This window comes from Patagioenas fasciata, chromosome 2, assembly GCF_037038585.1.
Source record: "Patagioenas fasciata isolate bPatFas1 chromosome 2, bPatFas1.hap1, whole genome shotgun sequence".
In the NCBI taxonomy this organism is placed as follows: Eukaryota; Metazoa; Chordata; class Aves; order Columbiformes; family Columbidae; genus Patagioenas; species Patagioenas fasciata.
In genome coordinates this window covers 141,730,704-141,750,314 of record NC_092521.1, presented here as the reverse complement: position 1 = coordinate 141,750,314, position 19,611 = coordinate 141,730,704, and the positions used below count along the sequence as shown (strand labels likewise).

Sequence of the window (19,611 nt, the reverse complement as noted above, 5' to 3'; positions counted from 1 at the left end):
GTCAATAAACTGGAATTAGGTAGAGGGATGTGAAAAGCTCAAGTTCAGGTGCAGGAACATTCTCCCCAGTGAAAGCACCATAAAACAGTAAGCTGGCCTGGAGGATGCTCTGGCCATTGTAAAAGGTGGTGGGATGCGTGGATGTACCAAGTGCCAGGGAATGCCACTGACATATATGCTGCAAATCATATCTGGATGTGACACAAACACTCTGAGAAAGATACCTGTAACAAGGTCACCATGATGACCTTGTTAGTCCCCACCATATTTAGTCCCCAGATGGTCTCACTGTCCTGAGTGCAAAGCCACTCTGCCTACAGTGCTAACTCACAAATCCTGTAACTGAGGTTTTGGACTTTGTTTTCTGTTTAACCTCTTCCGGCACAGAATATGAAGTGGCACCTACTAATCATCATCATTAATTTGTAACACAACATCTTTTGTACATAATCCTGTGGGTTTTTATTGCTCCAGTTTGCCAGTGATGAACACAATTAAGTTACATGATATTACCTGAACTGAAAATGCTGTTAAATAGAAAAATAAATACACGATGATTAGTAAGTTTCCTGGTTGGCATTTAATACATCAATAAGTATGCCTTGTTTCCCTCAAAACAATTTTATTATATTTTGTCCAGATACAAACTCAGAAAGATTGTACTTATGAAAAAATCCCACATCTTTCTCTAGTGCTCTTCAGACTTCATGGTTTGCTATCACAGAAGAAATAACATTTTAAATCTAAACACAGTTCAGGTAGAACATCCCTAAACCAGAGATGAAATGGCGCATATTAGCCACTTCTCTGGCTAGAATAGTACCTTTTTTTTTTTTTTAAATCCTATCCTCAATTTCGTTTCATTAAGTGAAGGAGAAAAATCAAACATAGCATCTTTGTAATCATTCAGAGCCTATGTAGCACTGAACAGCAAAGGCCTTATGAAGTAAAAGCAGATGGACTACATTATGTACATGCCCAGGCATTTCAGGAAAGTATAAGAAGAATTCCTGGGCAATGGCGACCATAGAAAAACTTGGTTTTCTTGTGTAAACAATGTTTTCCCCAACAGCTGTATTCCCCTTCCTGTTTATTCTTCTCTCCTGCAGAATTCTCTCAGTTTGGTCACATCTGTATTTCATTTATTTTTAAAAAATATTTCTTTAGCTATCCTCCTAGCCTTTTCAGATTATTAAGGCTGTGGGAATTTTCCAAATCTCAAATCTCCTTTCACAACCTATTCTGTTTACATTTTTACACTTCATTTAGGTTCTGAATTCACATAATGATCCACATGGGTTAGGGGCTTTGCCCACACAGACCAGTTTGCAGTGTTAGAGTCGTCATACGAGCAACAGGAATTGTCTAGTCAATCATCTTTATCATCTTTTCTTTATGATTTTAAGACCAAAACACAGCAGAATTATTAAGTGAAAACAGTGGTCAGGTTTTTTTTTGTTTTGTTGTTTTTTTTTTTTACATTTCAATACTATATTTAATGCTTACATATTTCTATAATTATTAGACATGAGAAAAATTCTTGGAGTTTAATATTTGTCACATCATATTTGAGAGTCCCTTTTTAACATCGGGGTAATAGCAATTATTACATTAAAGTTGCACTTAACATTACTACTGACTTAAATCACCGATTTTTTAAAATATATTTGTTGTACTCTATTGAAACATTACAATTTCTGCTAATTATGTGAACACAAATTTTTTGGATGTGTCTGCCTGCCTTTTCTTGAAATAAATAGAAGTCTGAAACTACACAGCAATTAAACTAATTCTACCTTATTTTGATTTCAGCTAGGTTACACAAAACAAGTTTATTAAAAAATATATTGTATTTGTAGTCTAGCACTTCATTTTATTCTATTTTACATTCACTTTGCCGAATCTCACCTCAGACCCTTCTTTCTTAAAAATAACTGAACAGACGATGAACCAGATCTCAAGGGCAAGCATCAGTCTCTGGGAGCAACTATATCTTACAAGCAATACCTTTCAAGATGATGTAATCTGTTCCAAGAAGCCTGCTTCTATTTTTAAATGGCACAGGCTTATTATGCTTTTAAAAGGACATCTCTATCACAAATTGTTACTTTGCTTTTAACCCAGTAACAATCATCAGTGACAATATACATGAAATGGCTTCAGAAAATCATTAATTTTATCTAATTGTCTACCCTGATTCTTACAAATGGTGCTTGAAATGGTAATTTAAACTTTTAAGACTATAAAAATGTTTACACTGTGAAAAACATCTCTGCTCACAGTCATGTTTTCAGAAAAGGTGCATCTTTCACAACTGTCTTAAAATGCTTGAGTATTTTGTATGTAAAGTATCTTGGAATGTTTTGGATTCTCCACTTAATGTCACTGAATTTGACATTGGAGAACCTCGAAAAAACATTACGGCAGAAACTGCACAGAGAAAAGCCCAGCACTGAAACTCCACGTGCTTTTACAAGGAGAGACAGTAATGACAAAGGAAAACCTACAATTTTGTGTAATGAGCACTTTTTTGTGTGTTTTGTTTTTCAGTACCATAATTTCCAGGTAAATAATTAAATTTAACATTTCCAAGACCATATGCTTTCATATTAAAACAGAAACACATAAAAATTTTCTTACTGCTATTCCCTACCAGAATGAAACCAAACATACTCTTGGTGGCACAGGCATGTCACGAAGATGATATGTGTAGGTGTTGCTTATCATCACGTTGTAGGAGCATGCTGTTATCTCTTTGTCTCTGCCATCACACTGCTACACTAAGATGCGGATCTCAGAGCACAATGTGACACTGTCTTTCTAATTTTAGAGTACACAGCTTTCTGGCAGTGAGTATTATTGGATCTCCTGGAATCTCACCTCTTCAGCTAATGAGCAGCAGCAATCCAAATCAGCAAACAGATTTGGGGGAGCTTTTTTATTGAAGGAAGATTTTGAATGAAGAGCGATAAAGACGGACTATCAAACTGATAGATTTTTACCACCTCACATTCCTTATCGGTATTGTGAACGCCAGCATTATTTTTCACATTTTAGTGCCACACACCTCATATCTAACGTGTGGTCTGCTAGAGCTACACAGATCTTTCTGACATTTCCAGAGCACAACAATCATCTGCTCTCTCACATGCAACAGCCTGTGTTACGTCACCTAAAGGCAAATGCGCTTTAAGTTTTCCAAAGTTTACCTTGGAATTTAATATGGAAGTATCACTTAAAGAGACAAATGCTGTCTACAACTTTTTGTTTTCCTTTTTATTTATTTTTTGTTTTAAAAACAAAGTTGGTAAACAGTGCCAGCCATGGCTGGCTCTAAACATCAATCACTAAAACTGTTATTTGTAACTGTGGTGGCTGAGAGTCTATTGATTGCACCGCTGTGGCTGCAAGGGCCAAAGACATTTTTTGTTGAGATGTTGGTATACTTTGCTGCTTGGAAGACCAAAAGACTTTCCAGCTCAATATCATCTGCAGATGTAATTACCATTAGAACATTTCCTTTTGGTTGACTTTTTAATAATTGAACTAGAACATCACCAATAACCACAAGACTTCTAACAGTGTCACCCTCAACTGAATTATATTTATTGGACGTAAAAAAACACTTGGAAAACATATTACAAAAGTGCAATTGTGTCCTGGCAGGAAAAAGAGTTTAGTTGATCTTTAAGGTATTTTTCATCTTTATATTTTATGATCCTTTGAAACTTTGTTTACTGTCCCTCAGCCAATGTTCTCAGCTCTCAGTTTCTGAGAGTTCTTATTTTTCTAGCAAAGTTAAGTTCATTTTTTCCAGTAATCACTCATAAGGAACTGGCACAATCTAGATCTGCAAGTTTTTTGTGCTAATCTAATAACTTGATTATAAATGTAAAATAACAAAAAAAAATCTGTAATAGCATTTATAAACCTGGGTTGTTTACTTACTCTTCAGTCTGTTATAGCCTCTTAAACACCTATACATTTACTTTTTTTTAACCAGGAACTGAAATTAAGTTTACAAGGATGACAACTGGCAAGTCTGCTCTTCAAAGACCACAGTTCAGCATGATACTTGTTTGTTTTCTCTTTTCCCAGGTTTTTGCATTTTCTCAGCTCTCCAAGATTTTTCGAATGCAACAGAAGATTAAAAAAAAATAAAAAATCCTCGGCACATTGTTATCGCACCTCCAGGTTTGCAGGGCTGTTTTCAGATGATGTTAATGGATGTGGGTACAAGGAGAGTAGCAGATGACACGGTAACATCGTACAGCCCCTTCGCCATCACACAAGCCAAAATGCAGTCCCACCAGGCAGTGCCTGTAGGCAGGGGGACAGTAGGGGAACAGAGTTGTAGGTCCCAAGCCTTCCCCATAAGTCTGCAGCAGGTGTATCTTATCCACACTTGCAGAGCACTATCTTGACAATAAATACACCTACCTCAATGTTTCCCTTCTGACCTTTTAATCAATGCATTTATTTAGACCTTAATTACTCCCCAGCTGTCCACACAAGCTTTACCTTTAATTTCTTAGAAGATATTTAACAGACCACTTGCATAGATCAGCCACTCCCTACATTAATACATTTATAAAAATAACAGTTTAAGTTATTGTTATATCATTACAAGTTCTTGTTGAACCTTCCTTTTTCTCACTGCCTTTCCTCTTGCCAGATTTATCTTTAAAATGCCATTTAAGGGCATTAATTTTGTTTCAAGCATACAGAGTGCACTACAACCAGGAAGAACTCGAGATAAACTGCCCAAACAATTCAGCTGCAAGCTGGCAAGTTTCTCAACAGCTGCATGCAAAGTAACAGCTAAAGGTCAAAGGACCTACAATCATTTAGGATCTTTTGGGGAATATTCCAACAATTCTCTCCTGTAGTAGGATCTATTCTACTCCCTTAGCACCACTGAAATAGTTCAGGGCTCTGTACTTTGGGTAGGGCCTTTCTAACCTTCCAGAAGGAGGACCAACACAAACCACACTACTTGTTCCCCTCCCAGATCCTATGTAAATATATTGATCAAAACCCAACTCTTTTTCCAGACAGTACCCCATCTAATACATACTGTTTTACAAACTGAGATATTTATTGCTGTAATAGCCATGTTTCATAGAGACAGATACATGACTTGCACTGTTTTCCAAGCGGATGAATCTCATAGCGTTTACAAAGCTCTGCTGCAATCAGCCCATACATCACTTCTCACCCTTACACAGCTTCAACCTCTTCTTTCTCCCGTCTGAGCCTCGTTTGGTTCACACAGAAGCAGAGATCCTAGGAAAGCAGCTTTGGTAAAGCAGAGAGGGCCAGACAACAGGGAATAACAGAGCCCAGCCCTCCATGGACCCAGTTCTCAGTACACAGCTGCAACACAGCTTGTCTCAGGGATCCCAGCATGGCCACTGGGTATTCACAAAGACGATCCGGCTTTGGTTCAAGCCTCAGAATGAAGGGGAAGCAGAGGACTGGAAGAATGATAGAAGTGAGAAACAAACATAGAAAGGATTCATTTCCTCTGCAATGAAGCATGATATATGTTCTGCCATGTCACAGATGTAGCTTTACTTATAGTTTGCTTAAAGTTCAGCATGATAATTTTTCTGGCTCTCACTTTTTACCTATTACGGGTGGCACTGTAATGTCAAGGCTTGATGAGAAAGTCTACATTGCACTGTACAAGCATCTGAGATAGCTTAGCTAAGTAAAATCAAACAGCAGAGCCTCTTGAGTGTTCTTCAGGCTGCACAGGGAGGTTGTTGCCTGGTGGCCCAGCCTGTCTGCACATCGGCATTTCCTTCTCAGGAAATGCATGGGGAAGCGCAACTTTTTCAGAGTTGGAGGAAGGACACTGGGAGACTGTCAGCACTTGGGCAATTTCTTCTATATTTTTACAACATCACGGCAGAGCTCATGCTATAGTGTACAGTCACCAGACAGACAAAACTGTCTGGATTTAAGAACCTTAAAAACTTGATCGGTGCTGGAGAATTTGGTAAAGGACTATTAACTCATTCATATTATTTTAAATATCACAGCATTGTTGCTGTTCAGATTCTCTCAAGCAACACTTCCAACTTGGAACTTCGGATGGAAGACCTCTATATGTGGAATAGCACTGGAGTGTTCATAAAAACTGCTCATAAAAAAATTTAAAAAAAAGAAAGAATGAAGGTACATAGCATTTATAGAAATCTGCAGGGAAAAGCAAATACTTCACCTGTTGCCTTGTTTTGATTCCAGTAGCTACAATCACATGGATATCGTCAAATAACGACGTCAAAAGCTTGTTCTGCTGTATTCTGGGACACTTTGAAAGTGGTAGTACTGCTGGGTCTTGCATATTTAGATTGATGCCTTGAGAACAGCATTAGAAAATTCTTTCAAGTACCTCATTGTTTTGAAAGAGAGCTACAAAAATGCCAATGTTTTAACTCAGATTTTATCAGCTCTGAAAATACTAAACTATTGATCTTTTAGCCTGAGCTATTCTGAGGGAATGAAAAACCCATCTGGATTGATTTAGCTTTGGTCTCCAAAACCGAGTACCACGTCTGTATACATAACGATACATTTAGGATTACATTATAAAAGGCTACACACTTGAAAAACAGTCCTATAACCAAGTGATATAAATACTGCTAATGCACTAGGTGCATTAGAGATCACTAAGCCAGCACTGTTTACTTGAAATAAAAAAGATGTTTACTGAAGTAATACTTAGGATTTTTATAATCAGAATTCTGAAGAAAACTTTCTTTCAAGTGCTCTGACGTGATCAGCTTCAATAACTACTCGTTGATGTATCACTAGATACGCAGCTGCAGATCAAATACTTCCTCTGGCGATGGTATGTTTTAGAATCAAAAACCTTACATCAGTAATTATGATAGCTTCCTCAACACAAAACTAGCATGACTTCTTAAACTGCTGTTACAGATCCAAAAGTAAGTCCTAAAAGCCCAGCATTACACTGCCACACTATGGCAAAATTAAGATCTGCAAGCAAGAATAGAACAAAAAGACAACTCCTCTCCTTTAATTACTTTAATTATTTAGGACTACGATATCCACCATTAGTTTTGTTTGCCTACTACATTTGTAAAGCACTAAAAACAAGCTGTTGTGTCTTGTTCAGCAACAGCTATTTATGCTTGAAGATTTTATTTTTGTAATGCTTTGTTTTTCCAAAATAAAAAAGAAAAAGTTTACTTCCTACGAGTGTTAAAATCTTCAAAGACCAGTTTGATATGGCTGTTGCACAGATCGCATATGTAGGGAAGTGGATACCAAGGGTATTTCTTTACTTTGCTGGCTACAATATATAGAGCTTTTCGTACTTTGCATTACAATGTGATCTGAAAGGTTTTTAGCAGACAGTCAGAGGAAAGAAAGGTTCAAAAGACCATCTCCATGCTTTTTTTTTTTTTAAACTATTTGAGGTAACGCTACAGGACTTTAGAATCTACATTCATTATTTCTTTACATCAGAATATAACTCATTTCAGACCTAGAAATATTTCACAATACTTAGTATTTCCACATTTTTACTAAGTTTTGTGAGTTTTTTTTTTTTTTAAATCTTATTTTTGCTGACCTTGAAGCACAGCAACCCAAAATGGCTGAAATTTCACAGCAGCTCACTGTACAAAGCATACATTTTAATTACTTTCCATTTATATAATTTATATCTTCTGTACAATTTGTTTTGCAAGAAAGCTATAAATCAATTTTGTATCACCATTACCAGTACTGCTTTATCCATTTTGACATTCAATTTTTTAAGTGTTTTTCTAATAAATCAAACGCTATATATAAGCAATTGGCTGAGGCCAAGACCATACCAATTATTTTACCTGCAAGAACTTGCCATTATAAACATTTCCCACAAGGCATAATAAAATACACGTCTGGTGCCACAAGACTTACAGGAATATCCTGTACTGACACATTAAATAAAGATTAGATGACTAGCTGGGGTTTCATTTATTCTGCCCCTTGCTTAATTGCTATTGTCACCACTTCAGTTCACAAAAAATGGCATAGCCTCGATGCATGCCAGTCCTTTCCTGCTAGGATGGTTTATTCAGGCTTTTAAAATCCTGAATTAAGTAGCACTTCCAGTCACAGAATTCTTAAGCCATGAATGAACAGGGATCCTCCTTTGTACATTACCTATCTCTAAGCTACACGCACACACATATATACATGCACACTTGAGTATAATTTCTGTTATTAGGCCTCTGCTTTCAATTATCACACAATTTCTGTAAATTCTTTTACTGCCTTTAGTCAAAGCACAAGTCACCACTTTATACCTAAGGTCCTAATGTCTCCTAAGTGTCAAGATTTTTAAACAGTGAACTGTGAACATTATAGACTTTCACAAAATAAGCTCTAGAGCCTCACTAGCAAATGTGAATTTCTCGGGAGCATTCCTGAACTGAATGGGTCAGAACCAGTCCAAATAAATTCTATACTCATACCTAGTAGCAAGTCTGCAGACTACCACCTTGGATTTGTGATTTTTGGAAGCTCTTTGGGAAAGGAGCGTTATAGCAAATTTGAGTGACAATGAATGAAGACAATTTATGGAGGGTGCATTCTTCAACAAATTTAGAATTTAGCAGTTGCCCAAGAGTCATGCACAAGGAACTTAAAAATCAATTCCAAATTTGCAACTCCTCCCCAAAATCCAACAATAGCCCATTTTGAAAATGTTCGTCTTTAAGTGCACCCAAAAATTTAGCAGCAGAGACTACAGCATTTCTGTTATTCTGCACTTTTTAGTTGCAAAAATCCATTTTCCCTTCCCTGTCTGACGGCAGACATGTTTTCTTCCATGATCATTTAAGTATCACAGCTAAGTATTTAAAAGTAGATAACCTTCTTTAAAAATATATATTATTTAAATTATAAAGATTTAGGCTGAAGTTGAGTAGACTACTGAAAAAAATCTTGTTGTTTACGATGGTATCTTTCCTTACAGCCCACTCTATGAAGGATAGGTATTTCCACATCAGATTAATTGGAGTTCTGTCACATGGTAAAGATTTGTTATGATAAATGGCATCCTTAGTGCTGCTGAATTATGTCTTCCTCAGAAGAATCAAAACCACACTTCACGGTCATTCATAAGGCATCCCCTTCTAGGAAACTACAGGAAACTTCATACCTTCCTGAACTTTTCCATCTGCTTATAAAGATCTGGATCCAGCTCCTGAGACACATCTTTCATCCAGAGCAGAGCTCCTCTGTATTCAGTCCGATACTGTTCCATTCGATTCACTGTCAGCCATGTGTCTGAGATGGCCTGGTATCTGAAAGTCTCCACTTCTTGATGTAATCGACTCAAAGGAGCGCGCAGTGCTAGTCTGGGGCAAGGCACAAAGAAAAGAATGGAAGGAGAGGAACATGTTAAAGAAGTTGTTCCACAAACACAGACAGATTAATACAAATACTGACACTTTACTGGCAACCAAAAAAACATACACAGTCAAAACAGTTCACTTAAGTGATAATGTGTGTTCAGACAGTTGGTTTGAGGTACACATGAATACCATAATTTTGCAAGAATATTGTGTTTGCAACTTTCCTATTCAAGACCTTTCATTAACACGAGTGGAAAAGAAGCCTTTTCTAATGTGAATACATATTTTAGTCAGCCAAACTGCTTGTACACATGCTATTAACATGCCTCTTTGCAAGCTGCATTTAACAACTCTCAAAATCTACCTGAGGCACCTTTTTCCTGGGTACATACCACAAATGTATCAGGATTATCATGTTAAGCCTCAGAAAAAGCATTTCCACTAGCTTTTTAATCTTCAAATGTACATGTAAATAAAGATATCATCTGTCAAGTAGATAATGATCTGATTTTTTTCCTTTTCTTTTCTTTTTTTTTTTTTTTTTTTTAAGGAATCTGAACAATTCCTTAGAAAGATATTTATCTTTTGGAAGGATTTAGGCATTTTCTTAAATATTTCTTCCAGCAACTACACTTCAGAAAGGCAGCAGGGGACACTGTTGTCCTCCCTGTGGCATCACTTCAGTTCCTAATGGGACCTCAGAACTAGAGAGCATTACTCCAACTTTACTTTGCTTCTTCCTGCTGCTTCTGCTTTCCTCTTGGTTGCCAGCAGCCACCTCACTGGAATGGGTTCAATCAGTTTTACACCAGCATAGAGTTAGTTTAATGTGTTACTTAGCGTCTCCCTAATCATAAGAGAATTTCTAATTTCAGCTCCAGTAACCAGCAAGTTGCGCCTTCTCGATCTCCAGCTACTGAGCTAGCTATTCGCATGCAATATAAATAAGAGCAGTCTCAACTGCAATGTGAGCTTGAGGATGGCTCAAGAGAAGAAGGACAAACAACTGGTATTATTTTTATGTGTGTTTATTTAAAAAGATGCCTTAGAAATGCACTGAGTAAGAGATAAATGTGAACTTCTTATTGTGGCTTTTTTTCCCCACTTTTTTTCTCACTCTACAAATATTTACCCAGCCATTCACAGGAAAATGCAGTTTATGTAGCCATATCATACAGTGATATTTCTATAAACAGTTACGCTTTATAAAGAAGCAAATCATCAGAGTTTTTGCTCAAAGGTGCCTTACATGTGTTTTAAAGATCCCACTCATAGCTGTTACTGGATGTGCTAATGAGCAAACCCTAGCCCAAGATAAACATATAAAATTCTCGGTGCTCTGTATGCAATGTTTTATTTTGAGCCAAACAGCTGCACTGTTAAGCTAAAGCTGGAAAGTATCACGGTAATTAAAAGCCCCAAAAAATCCTGCAGAATATAACGGAACAGCATTTTCCCTTGCAAATGAGGGTGACTTTCAAACTTTCATAGTCCCAATACAGTTTAAAAAAAACATCATAATACCCATAATGCCTTCAAGTACTGTTACTTTTAAACACCTAAAGCAAACACACAGTCAGTGAGACAACATGTGTTTGTGTGTTTATGTGTCCCTCTGTATTCCTTAGCTTTTACTGATTTGCTCCTACCCAACCTACATGAGGTTGGTGGGGATCTAGGATCTTCTCCTGGGGGACTTCATGGCGTAAGGTTAAAGAAGAAAATGGCATTCAGACTCCTCCCTTCTCCTCTGTCTGCTTGGGGCATGAGACTCCACAGATCAGAAAATGGTATCCCCTTACCCATTTCCCTGCCTTCCCAGGACCCAGCACCTCCACAATGGGCCTGATGTAGCATTTCTCTGCAGAGTGAGAAGAGCCACCAAGCAGGAGAAGGACCTGACATCAGCTCCTTTACATCAGGCCACGCAGATGTGCCTGTGCAGCTTTAGAACTGCTGAGCTGAACAAGCAACAAGTGAGGAGCTGGAGATACACACACATAGCAGGTCCGTAAGACACAAAACAGGATCAGGAAAAACTACACAGAACAAGCCAGTACTATTGCCAATACTACAGCAGGTTTGGTCAGTAATAACTTCCACATCACTTGGTTCCTCACACTTTTCAAATGATGAAATGAACTATGCCAATGGTGAATCATTATCATGTACTTTGTAAATCAGACAGTAATTCTGAGGCATGTACCTTTGCTGAGAAGAAAAGCAGAGGGCCTTTCCTGTGGCTTTCATCATTTTTCCTGCTCTCGTTTTATCCCGAGAACCCTGTGATCGAAGAAATTTCCCCAATTCATTTTCTTCCTGAGACAGAACTAGCGAAAAATAAATGAGTGGTCAAACACGTTATTTAATAGGTTCCTAACAGCTTTAAAACTCGCCTAATATCAAACAGGCTAAGTCACTCTAAAGCCAAGCAGCACAGAAAAAAAATCATGGAATTCCTGCTTTTATTAAAAAGAAGACCTGATCCACTGGAGACATTTTTTATGAGTGTGCTCTCTCAACGAGAATCACAAAATTTCATTGCTGAAAGACATCAGGAAAAACATGCTATTTCTTTCTTGAACAAAATAATTAGATTGCTTAGATTACATAAAGGGCCCAATCTTGATTATAGTAAATTTTAGTCTTGTTTTGCTTTTTCAATATTTTTTTACCATCGGGACCGCCTCAGCTGATTTTGGCAGGATACTTTAACTCAAGCAATTCTGAGTTACACTACCCAAAGCTTGTTCACTTTCTTTTCTCTTGCTCTCTATTTTTCATGCTTGGCTACAGAACTGATTTTTTTGTATGAAAAGATACAGTACTTAAATTTAGAGAACATTCAGTTTGAAATTACTTACATGATTACTTTGCAACTTTGACACTCTACACGATTCAAACGCTATTTTTTAATTTGTATTTAAAATATTTGAATATTCTTAATATTTCTAAATTAACTGATTGTTTTTTAAACAAGAAGGTGAAGAAAAATAGAAGTGTTTTTACACTGACTTGTTGACTACTTCCCAACAGGGACCATGAGTCTTCATGACCTCACATCCTTACAGAAACATCTCATCATGGCCTCATCTATTAGTCTTCCAAAGCAGCTGTCTCCTACAGTACCAATTTCTTCCCACTATTTCTAACTCTCTTTAGACAGGCAAAAGAAAAAGGAAAGACTGAAGAAAATATGGATAACATTACACAAAGAAAGTAAATTGAAATAAGTCTCCAAAACTGGATTCTCTTTTCCAGGCCGGAAATCACAGCAGCAGAGAATCAAACAACACTGATAACAGAGAACATTTAAGGGTCATTTAATGCAACCTGCTATTTGAAACTTCCCAGATGAGGTCCCTGTCTCTTACTAATGACTGCCACTAATTACTGTTGACCCGTTAAAGCCAAGTCAGCATTACCAAATTCATTGTAATAGCATGCATCACTTAATTCTAAAACTAGTAACGAGCCCAATATTCTTCATAGTCAACACTGACTTCAAAGAAAAAATAAACTAGTTTGGAACAGAGGATTTTTAAGACAAGACACTTATGAATTTAAACAAGCTAAGCAAGTAATGTGAAAAAACAAAACAAAACAAAAAGCATACCTTCTCCCCCGATTATTGCTACCTATCACTGCATAATTTCAAATGTAAAACTTAAGAACTAGGAGATCTTCAAGCAAATAAGCAAGTCTGCCTTAAGCTGTCTGCAAGGAATGTTACCTTTATTAATAACTGATGAAACTAGTAGCTCCTCATTTTCATTTTTACTTTTTCACTTGTTCAATGATTCTGTAACGCAGACCTCTATCATTTTAACTACTGTATTTGATCATACTTACAACAAATCCTTTTTTGATATAGTTCAATTGCTTTCAGCAACTCCATACATGTTCTCTGAATCGAATGGAACAGCTGATATTGAAACAAAATAAAGAAAAAAACCACTCCATGAGCGTATGCAAGAAACACAATTAAAATACAAGAAAGATTTTTTTTTTTTTAGAAATTATTAGGAATGCCTATTTTCTTATTGAACAATGAGTAATCTTTCCAGCTTGAAAGTAATTTTTCCTTCCCAGTTGTGCTTTACTTTCAGTTGAGTTGTTCACTGAAATTACAGACTGATCTTAACTTACAAAAGGAAAATAAAGACAAAAAAAATTTTGGAAGCAGATGTATTCTAAGTAGCTGACAGTTAACCAAACTACTCATGTTGTTTGGTTTTTTTTAATTGATATCTTCAGATACATATGAAGATGTACAAATCCTTGTTTCTAAAAAATTCACAGCAGAGCAAGAAGTAACCAAAATGTCTATCACGTTTATCATGTGTGGCAATATGCATACTGAATTTTTAATACTGCACAGTCCAGTGGAACAAACTTGCATGGGTACGCGAACACAGAAAATTATGGATTTAAACTGAATTTTTTACTGGCATAGCTCTATTTTTTTTTCTAACCAACTTTATAAAGCAGCAGTTTCCAAAGGAATTGGAGGGGAAAAAAAAAAGTCAGTCTTGACTAAGTTTGGAGGCTGTTTCTAGAAAACAGAAAAATTACTACTCTTTCTGCCTGTCTATCTAAAACCTCCAACATGTAACTCAAACATAAACTCCACTGTATCAAGCATTACATAAATATAAGCAAAATGGACTACTGGCACAGTAACGTTGCATCTACTTGACTTCCTGGATATTTACATGGTTCTTGTTTTTTAAACTGAGAGCATGACTTGTGGTTGAGAAGCTGTTCAAGTGAAAACATGCTTATAGTATTTTATCTGGTAAACAGACGTTTCCCTATTTCTAATCCCATCTAAGCTAAGAAAGCAACCTTCCTGATGAATCTGCAATACAGTAAGCCTGGAAGAACTCAGGTATATATTTATAAAATATTGTTCCATCCTTCCAACTTGTTTTGCATCTTCATTTAGAACCCTTAATGAAGATCCCATAGCTAGAGTCATCATGTTATAAATTATCAATTTTTATAGCTAGAACTACAGAGGTTTGTTGTCAAACAGCCTCTTGTATTTCAGCTAAAACTCAAACTGAAAATCCTAAATACTGACAAAACTCAGCTGTTCACTTAACTCAGTCATTACACTTCAGAAGTCCATTCTCTATCTTTCGCTTTGTGTCAAAGTCTTTCAAGCTCTTCAATTTGTAGAACCTTAATATTTTTTTTCTCCAGTGGTGTACAGGATACTGACAGCGGGACTGTATTTGTCCTACAGCAGGATTCCTTCTCTTGGTTATACTCTACAGACTTTCAGAAGCTCCTTTGGTCATGACAAAACCCAGTTATCTGCACAAAAGCTCCAGAGAGCAGATCACACTATGCACGTTGGTCCTTCTTGGTATATTGCATGTTTTTCTGGTATATGTGATATTTTCTAACTGTATAAAGAACGTCATTTGTGTAAACAACAAAACGCTATTTTAAAACATCTTAAACTGATATAAGCAAAGGATAAGAACGACTGGCCTAAGCACAAAGGACAATCTCCTGCTCCCCCTTGCCAAGTAATAAAAAACAAAACAAACCTGCCCCAAAACCTGAAAATAAATACAAGAGATGTTAGGTTCCAAATAAATTTTGAGGGACATAAATCTTTGTGTTACAAAATGTCGCTATAATCCCCATTTTTACACAGGCACTTTTAGCAAAAATTGGAAAAGATATTACAAGAAAATAATGATAAAAATGTATATGCATTACTACATACTGTGTGTACACATATTAGAGGCTTGATGGAAATGAAAACATTTCCAAAAGTAACAAACAGAGAATACACATTATGTAGACATTACAAACCTCCAGTTTTGCATCCAGATCTGCATCTGAAGCCACAACATGTTCATCTTCCTTTTTTCCTGTAACTTTTATAAGTGTCTGTTTTGTTTTCCAGTATTTCTGTTGCATTTTATTGACCACAGATTTTTCTTGACTTTGAGCATATTGGTCATAAAATTCCCTTGGATAATTGCTAGAATATTAAGAAACAAAATTACAAAACTTCAACAGGATGCTCAAAAAAATATGTCTAACATTCTAGATTCTAGATTAATATATTTTCATTAAGAATATTGGATTTGCACGCAGACACATACCTTTTAACATGCATTTCTTTATTATCATTAATAATAAAGCAATTAAATTAGTACTATATTTCCCATCCTCCTTCAGAAAAGAATACACTATTTTCAATTTGAATGTCTTTATCATGTAGTGCTGCTAAATAATCAGCTGTGAAGAATTCTTCCCAATGCACGATGGAATTATTTATAGCCCATGAATGAACTTTTTATTTTTATATAACTAATCGGAGAGTTTCAAGTGACCTAGCAGAGCTGCTTATCCTGGAAGCAATTCTCATGCAATTTCAGCAGTGTCAGGATTTCACCAAGTTCATTTTACGAAGGGAATTTAACTACTTCTTGCCCTCCCTTTTTAACAATTGAATAGCAAAGAACTCAAAGAACATACATTTCTTTTGAGCATGCTATGTGCAAGATATGATAGATAGCTCACATTTTTCTTTATGCAGTGACTACATGACAACTGTGGGTGCGTAACAGGTAATCTTTTCTTCAAGGATTATTTTCCACTGACAGATGCTTCTGCATTCCTCTAGCAGACCAAATAAAAAGTGCAATCTAAAGACAAACTCCATATTCCACAATATTTAAACCATATGAAGATGGTTTAATAGGAAATATAGCCTTACAATGAAATCTTGATCTCATTCAGGGTTATTCCATTATTATTTCTGCAAAAGTACATTCCCTTTCCTCATGTGCATATACAGAAAGCTAAAGTGATTTTGCAGATTTTTAGAAGTAAAAGGTTGGTAAAACTTGCTATATTAAATGCTGCAGGAAAATTAAAGAAGCTGAGTTTATTTTGAAAAAAACAGACACTCTCCACTTTTGGAGTGTCAAACTGGGGTACATTACTGCCCAGGGTGGTCAGTTCACACAACACACAGAGCTCAGGGATGCTGCCCCAAGAAGTCCTCAGATCCAACACACACACCTTTTGAGACACACAGATACATACACGTGCGATGAAATGCTAAGGCCATTCTGAAACAAGGTGGCATTGGTACATATGTTCCCCAAAAGGGTGGCACATCTGCCCTACATAGTTATTAGTGACACAATTTCACCTGAAAAGGAAGTTTGTTTCCCTGGTATTTGTTACTTGCTTTAGTTGTTTTTAATCAGCGAGTTAGGAGACAGCACCTTAATCGCCAAAGAGACGGTAAGAAATTAAAGCTGGAAGTGAGCAAGGACAAAGTTCAAAATGCACTTATATACAGCACTTCTTGGCTTCTTCCCCAAATGTTAAAAGCAAAGATATTCGCCCATTTAATTCTACCCAGATATTAGTTCCAAAACTTTCATTTATGGATTTTGTTAAAATCAAGGCCTTTTTGGTGCTACAGCACAAAATAAATAACACATGCAAAACATACCACATTTCACGTGGAATTCTGCACAAACAGACCATTAGGCACTCAGCCTATCAAGTTAAGTAAAGCCTATATTGACCTGGTATATGCTGCACCTTTAAAAGACAAAAATCTACAACCTCAGAAAAATAACAAGATCCCCTGCATTATGACAAAATATGAGAGTTCAATAAAACCAGCATTACCTTAAAAATAATAATAATGCTAAAAAAATATATATATATATAAAAATCTAACCGCTCACAAGGCAGTATAGAGACCCGAACTGTGTGGCTAGTTGTGTGCTTTATCCTGTGCTACAGCTGTACAAATAGCTGATCTTTGAGTTCAGTGGTCAAGTGCAGAAAACACCATAATTCATCTGATGTCAGCCAGCCTTGATATGTACCTCACTTGAGGTCACTAGAAATTCTGGGGGCATGGTGGAAGGAATAAAAAAATGAGTTATTAATATGAGTTCACAAAAAAAATGCTGGGATTAATATAGATTCCTGAATTAGAGGCTGACAAATCAACTGAACACATAAGAGGAATATAATCTTTTACCACTACAGAAAAAATCAGCTTTTAGTGTCATTTGAAGAATTTACTGGCTCCTGTTTATGCTTAAGACAACAAAAGATTTAAAATCGCATTACCAAAATATTCAGTGGACGATTTTTACCTTTTAAAAAGTATTTTGTGTCAAGCAATCATGGACATATTTGGGTTTTGTTAAACAATTAGGAAATATAACTAAAAGAAGGATGTACTTTATTCTGAAGTTGACGACCACCTATAAACTTCTTTCTGTTAAGCAGGAAATTGATAACATATGAGATTTTTCCATCTAGTCAATTCACTTGTTTTTGCATTCTTTGGCAGTTTTTCATTTTGTAGTTTTTATTCTTTTTAAACAGAATGTCTACCAGTGACTTCATAAAATACTACATATCGGAACATAATGTGTGATAGACTTAGGCAGTGACAAATCAACACGCCAAACACCATCAGCTCTTTAGAATAAGAAAAAATCATCAAGGTACTTACTACTTATGACCTTCCATGTTTCCTGTTTGCTTCAGACACTTAAATAAAATAAGAAATTATCAGTTAATACAAACACATTTAAAATATAATTTTCAAGTTAGACACTAGAAAGCCCCTACCTTTTCACGCAGCAAATTACTATATTGTAGCATCTTGTTTATCATGTTACAAGAGAAAACTTTTCAATCTGTGGACCAAATGCTTTCCCCATGTTACACACAATTCTCAGTTAAATCCACGACAAACACATTTAAGTGGTGTTGCTGATGTTGCCAATTTTATGTTAGCAAGTTTTCCAGGCAAAAGCAAATTTACTTGGCATAAATTCAGTGACTTTTGATGAGGCACGCTAAAATTGTCCATGCTAGGCATCTTCCTCAGTCAAGTTTTTTCCCCAAAGTTTTAGCTACAACACAGTTCAGCTACTTTTTTAATGCATGTCCCATTGATCTATTTTATAAAAACACTAGCTATGTCACGTCTTGAGTCATGGATTTCAAATTTAACCACCAGGTTTTTTTTCTATGAGGGACATCACAATTCTTGAGGACAGAATATGATTTGTATGCTTTTGGACTTCAGATTTTTAATGTCTGCAGTTTGGACACTCAGGTCTCCCACTATACATTGAGCTGACCAGATGGCATGCACATCACTTCCCACCAGTAACTGAGCACACATTTTCCAGGCCAAATTTGCAAGCAAAACCAGACACTTTTTATAAACAATGAGCACCCGGCTTCTGCTCTGCTGCTTTCAGAGAGGACACTGTTCTCCAGTACACAGCCAGCATGCAAACGGAGACACTGCAGCGTGATCATAGACAAGACCAAAAAGAAGCTCATCAGATGGTGCTGCCAGGAAACGGCCTTTGATGAGACCAGGCACAGAAAGAACACACTGACAGGCGGCACCAAGATATGAAGTTGATTGAGGAAACAGTAATGGAAAAAGCAGCTCAGAAGCTAATGGTGTTGAAACTGAACTTTGGCACTAAGCTGGGTGAGAGAGAAAAGGGGCTGCAAAGGGTGGATGTGACACTGGAAACATATCTAGCACAGTGCTGCATACAGACAGCACGGTTAGCACTGGAGCAGCAAAGGGGCTGAACAGATTGCAGGAACCCGAACAAGGGAATGCAAGCAACCTCAGTGCTTCCTCCAGCCGTGAAGCACATGCACTTCCATTTGAAGCCAAATGGAGCCAAAACCCAGGTTTCCAATTCTAAACTCTCTGCTGTCAGTACCTGTGAAACTTCCTGGCAAAGTTCCATGAGATGCTGCAAGATTATATCAGAGCAGGAAATTTTCCCGTATTGGACTTTTTGTGAAATGCTCATAAGGAGAGACCATGAGAAAATTGATAACTCTGTCTGCAGAGCAGAGTTTGAATATAAAGGCCAACAGCTGAACACCACAGAGGAAGAAAGAACTGTTTCACATTGTTTGTGTTACAGCACCATTGGGTCAGACAATAAACAGAATGGACAGCATCAGTCATGGCTTTGCTATGGTTTCCAGAGCCATAAGGCACAGGCAATATTAACTCCATTTTTCTAATACCTTTATGCTTGACTTCACTGTTTTAATAGTGGTCCTCCTTAAGTCAACTGTGGGTGTGTACAAGTGAGATAAGAACACAGGATTTAGCTTGTATGCACATCCATGACTCAGTTATTCAGCAGCACACTTGGTTTGACAGGAAGCAAAC

General features: G+C 36.7%; 1 protein-coding gene across 6 annotated transcripts in view; it reads right to left on the bottom strand.

The window, feature by feature from the left end:
• Positions 1–19,611, bottom strand: part of ICA1 (islet cell autoantigen 1) — an 85,682-nt gene that overhangs the window by 52,710 nt on the left and 13,361 nt on the right. For all 6 annotated transcript variants that reach the window (XM_071805105.1, XM_065832138.2, XM_065832139.2 and 3 more), the window contains exons 2-6: positions 17,902–17,939; positions 15,213–15,384; positions 13,233–13,305; positions 11,587–11,710; positions 9,185–9,383 (exon numbers count right to left, since the gene is read on the bottom strand). In XM_071805105.1, the coding sequence (XP_071661206.1) occupies positions 9,185–9,383; positions 11,587–11,710; positions 13,233–13,305; positions 15,213–15,384; positions 17,902–17,918 (585 nt within the window). In that variant the 5' untranslated portion in view covers positions 17,919–17,939. The remainder of the gene's footprint in view (positions 1–9,184; positions 9,384–11,586; positions 11,711–13,232; positions 13,306–15,212; positions 15,385–17,901; positions 17,940–19,611) is intronic.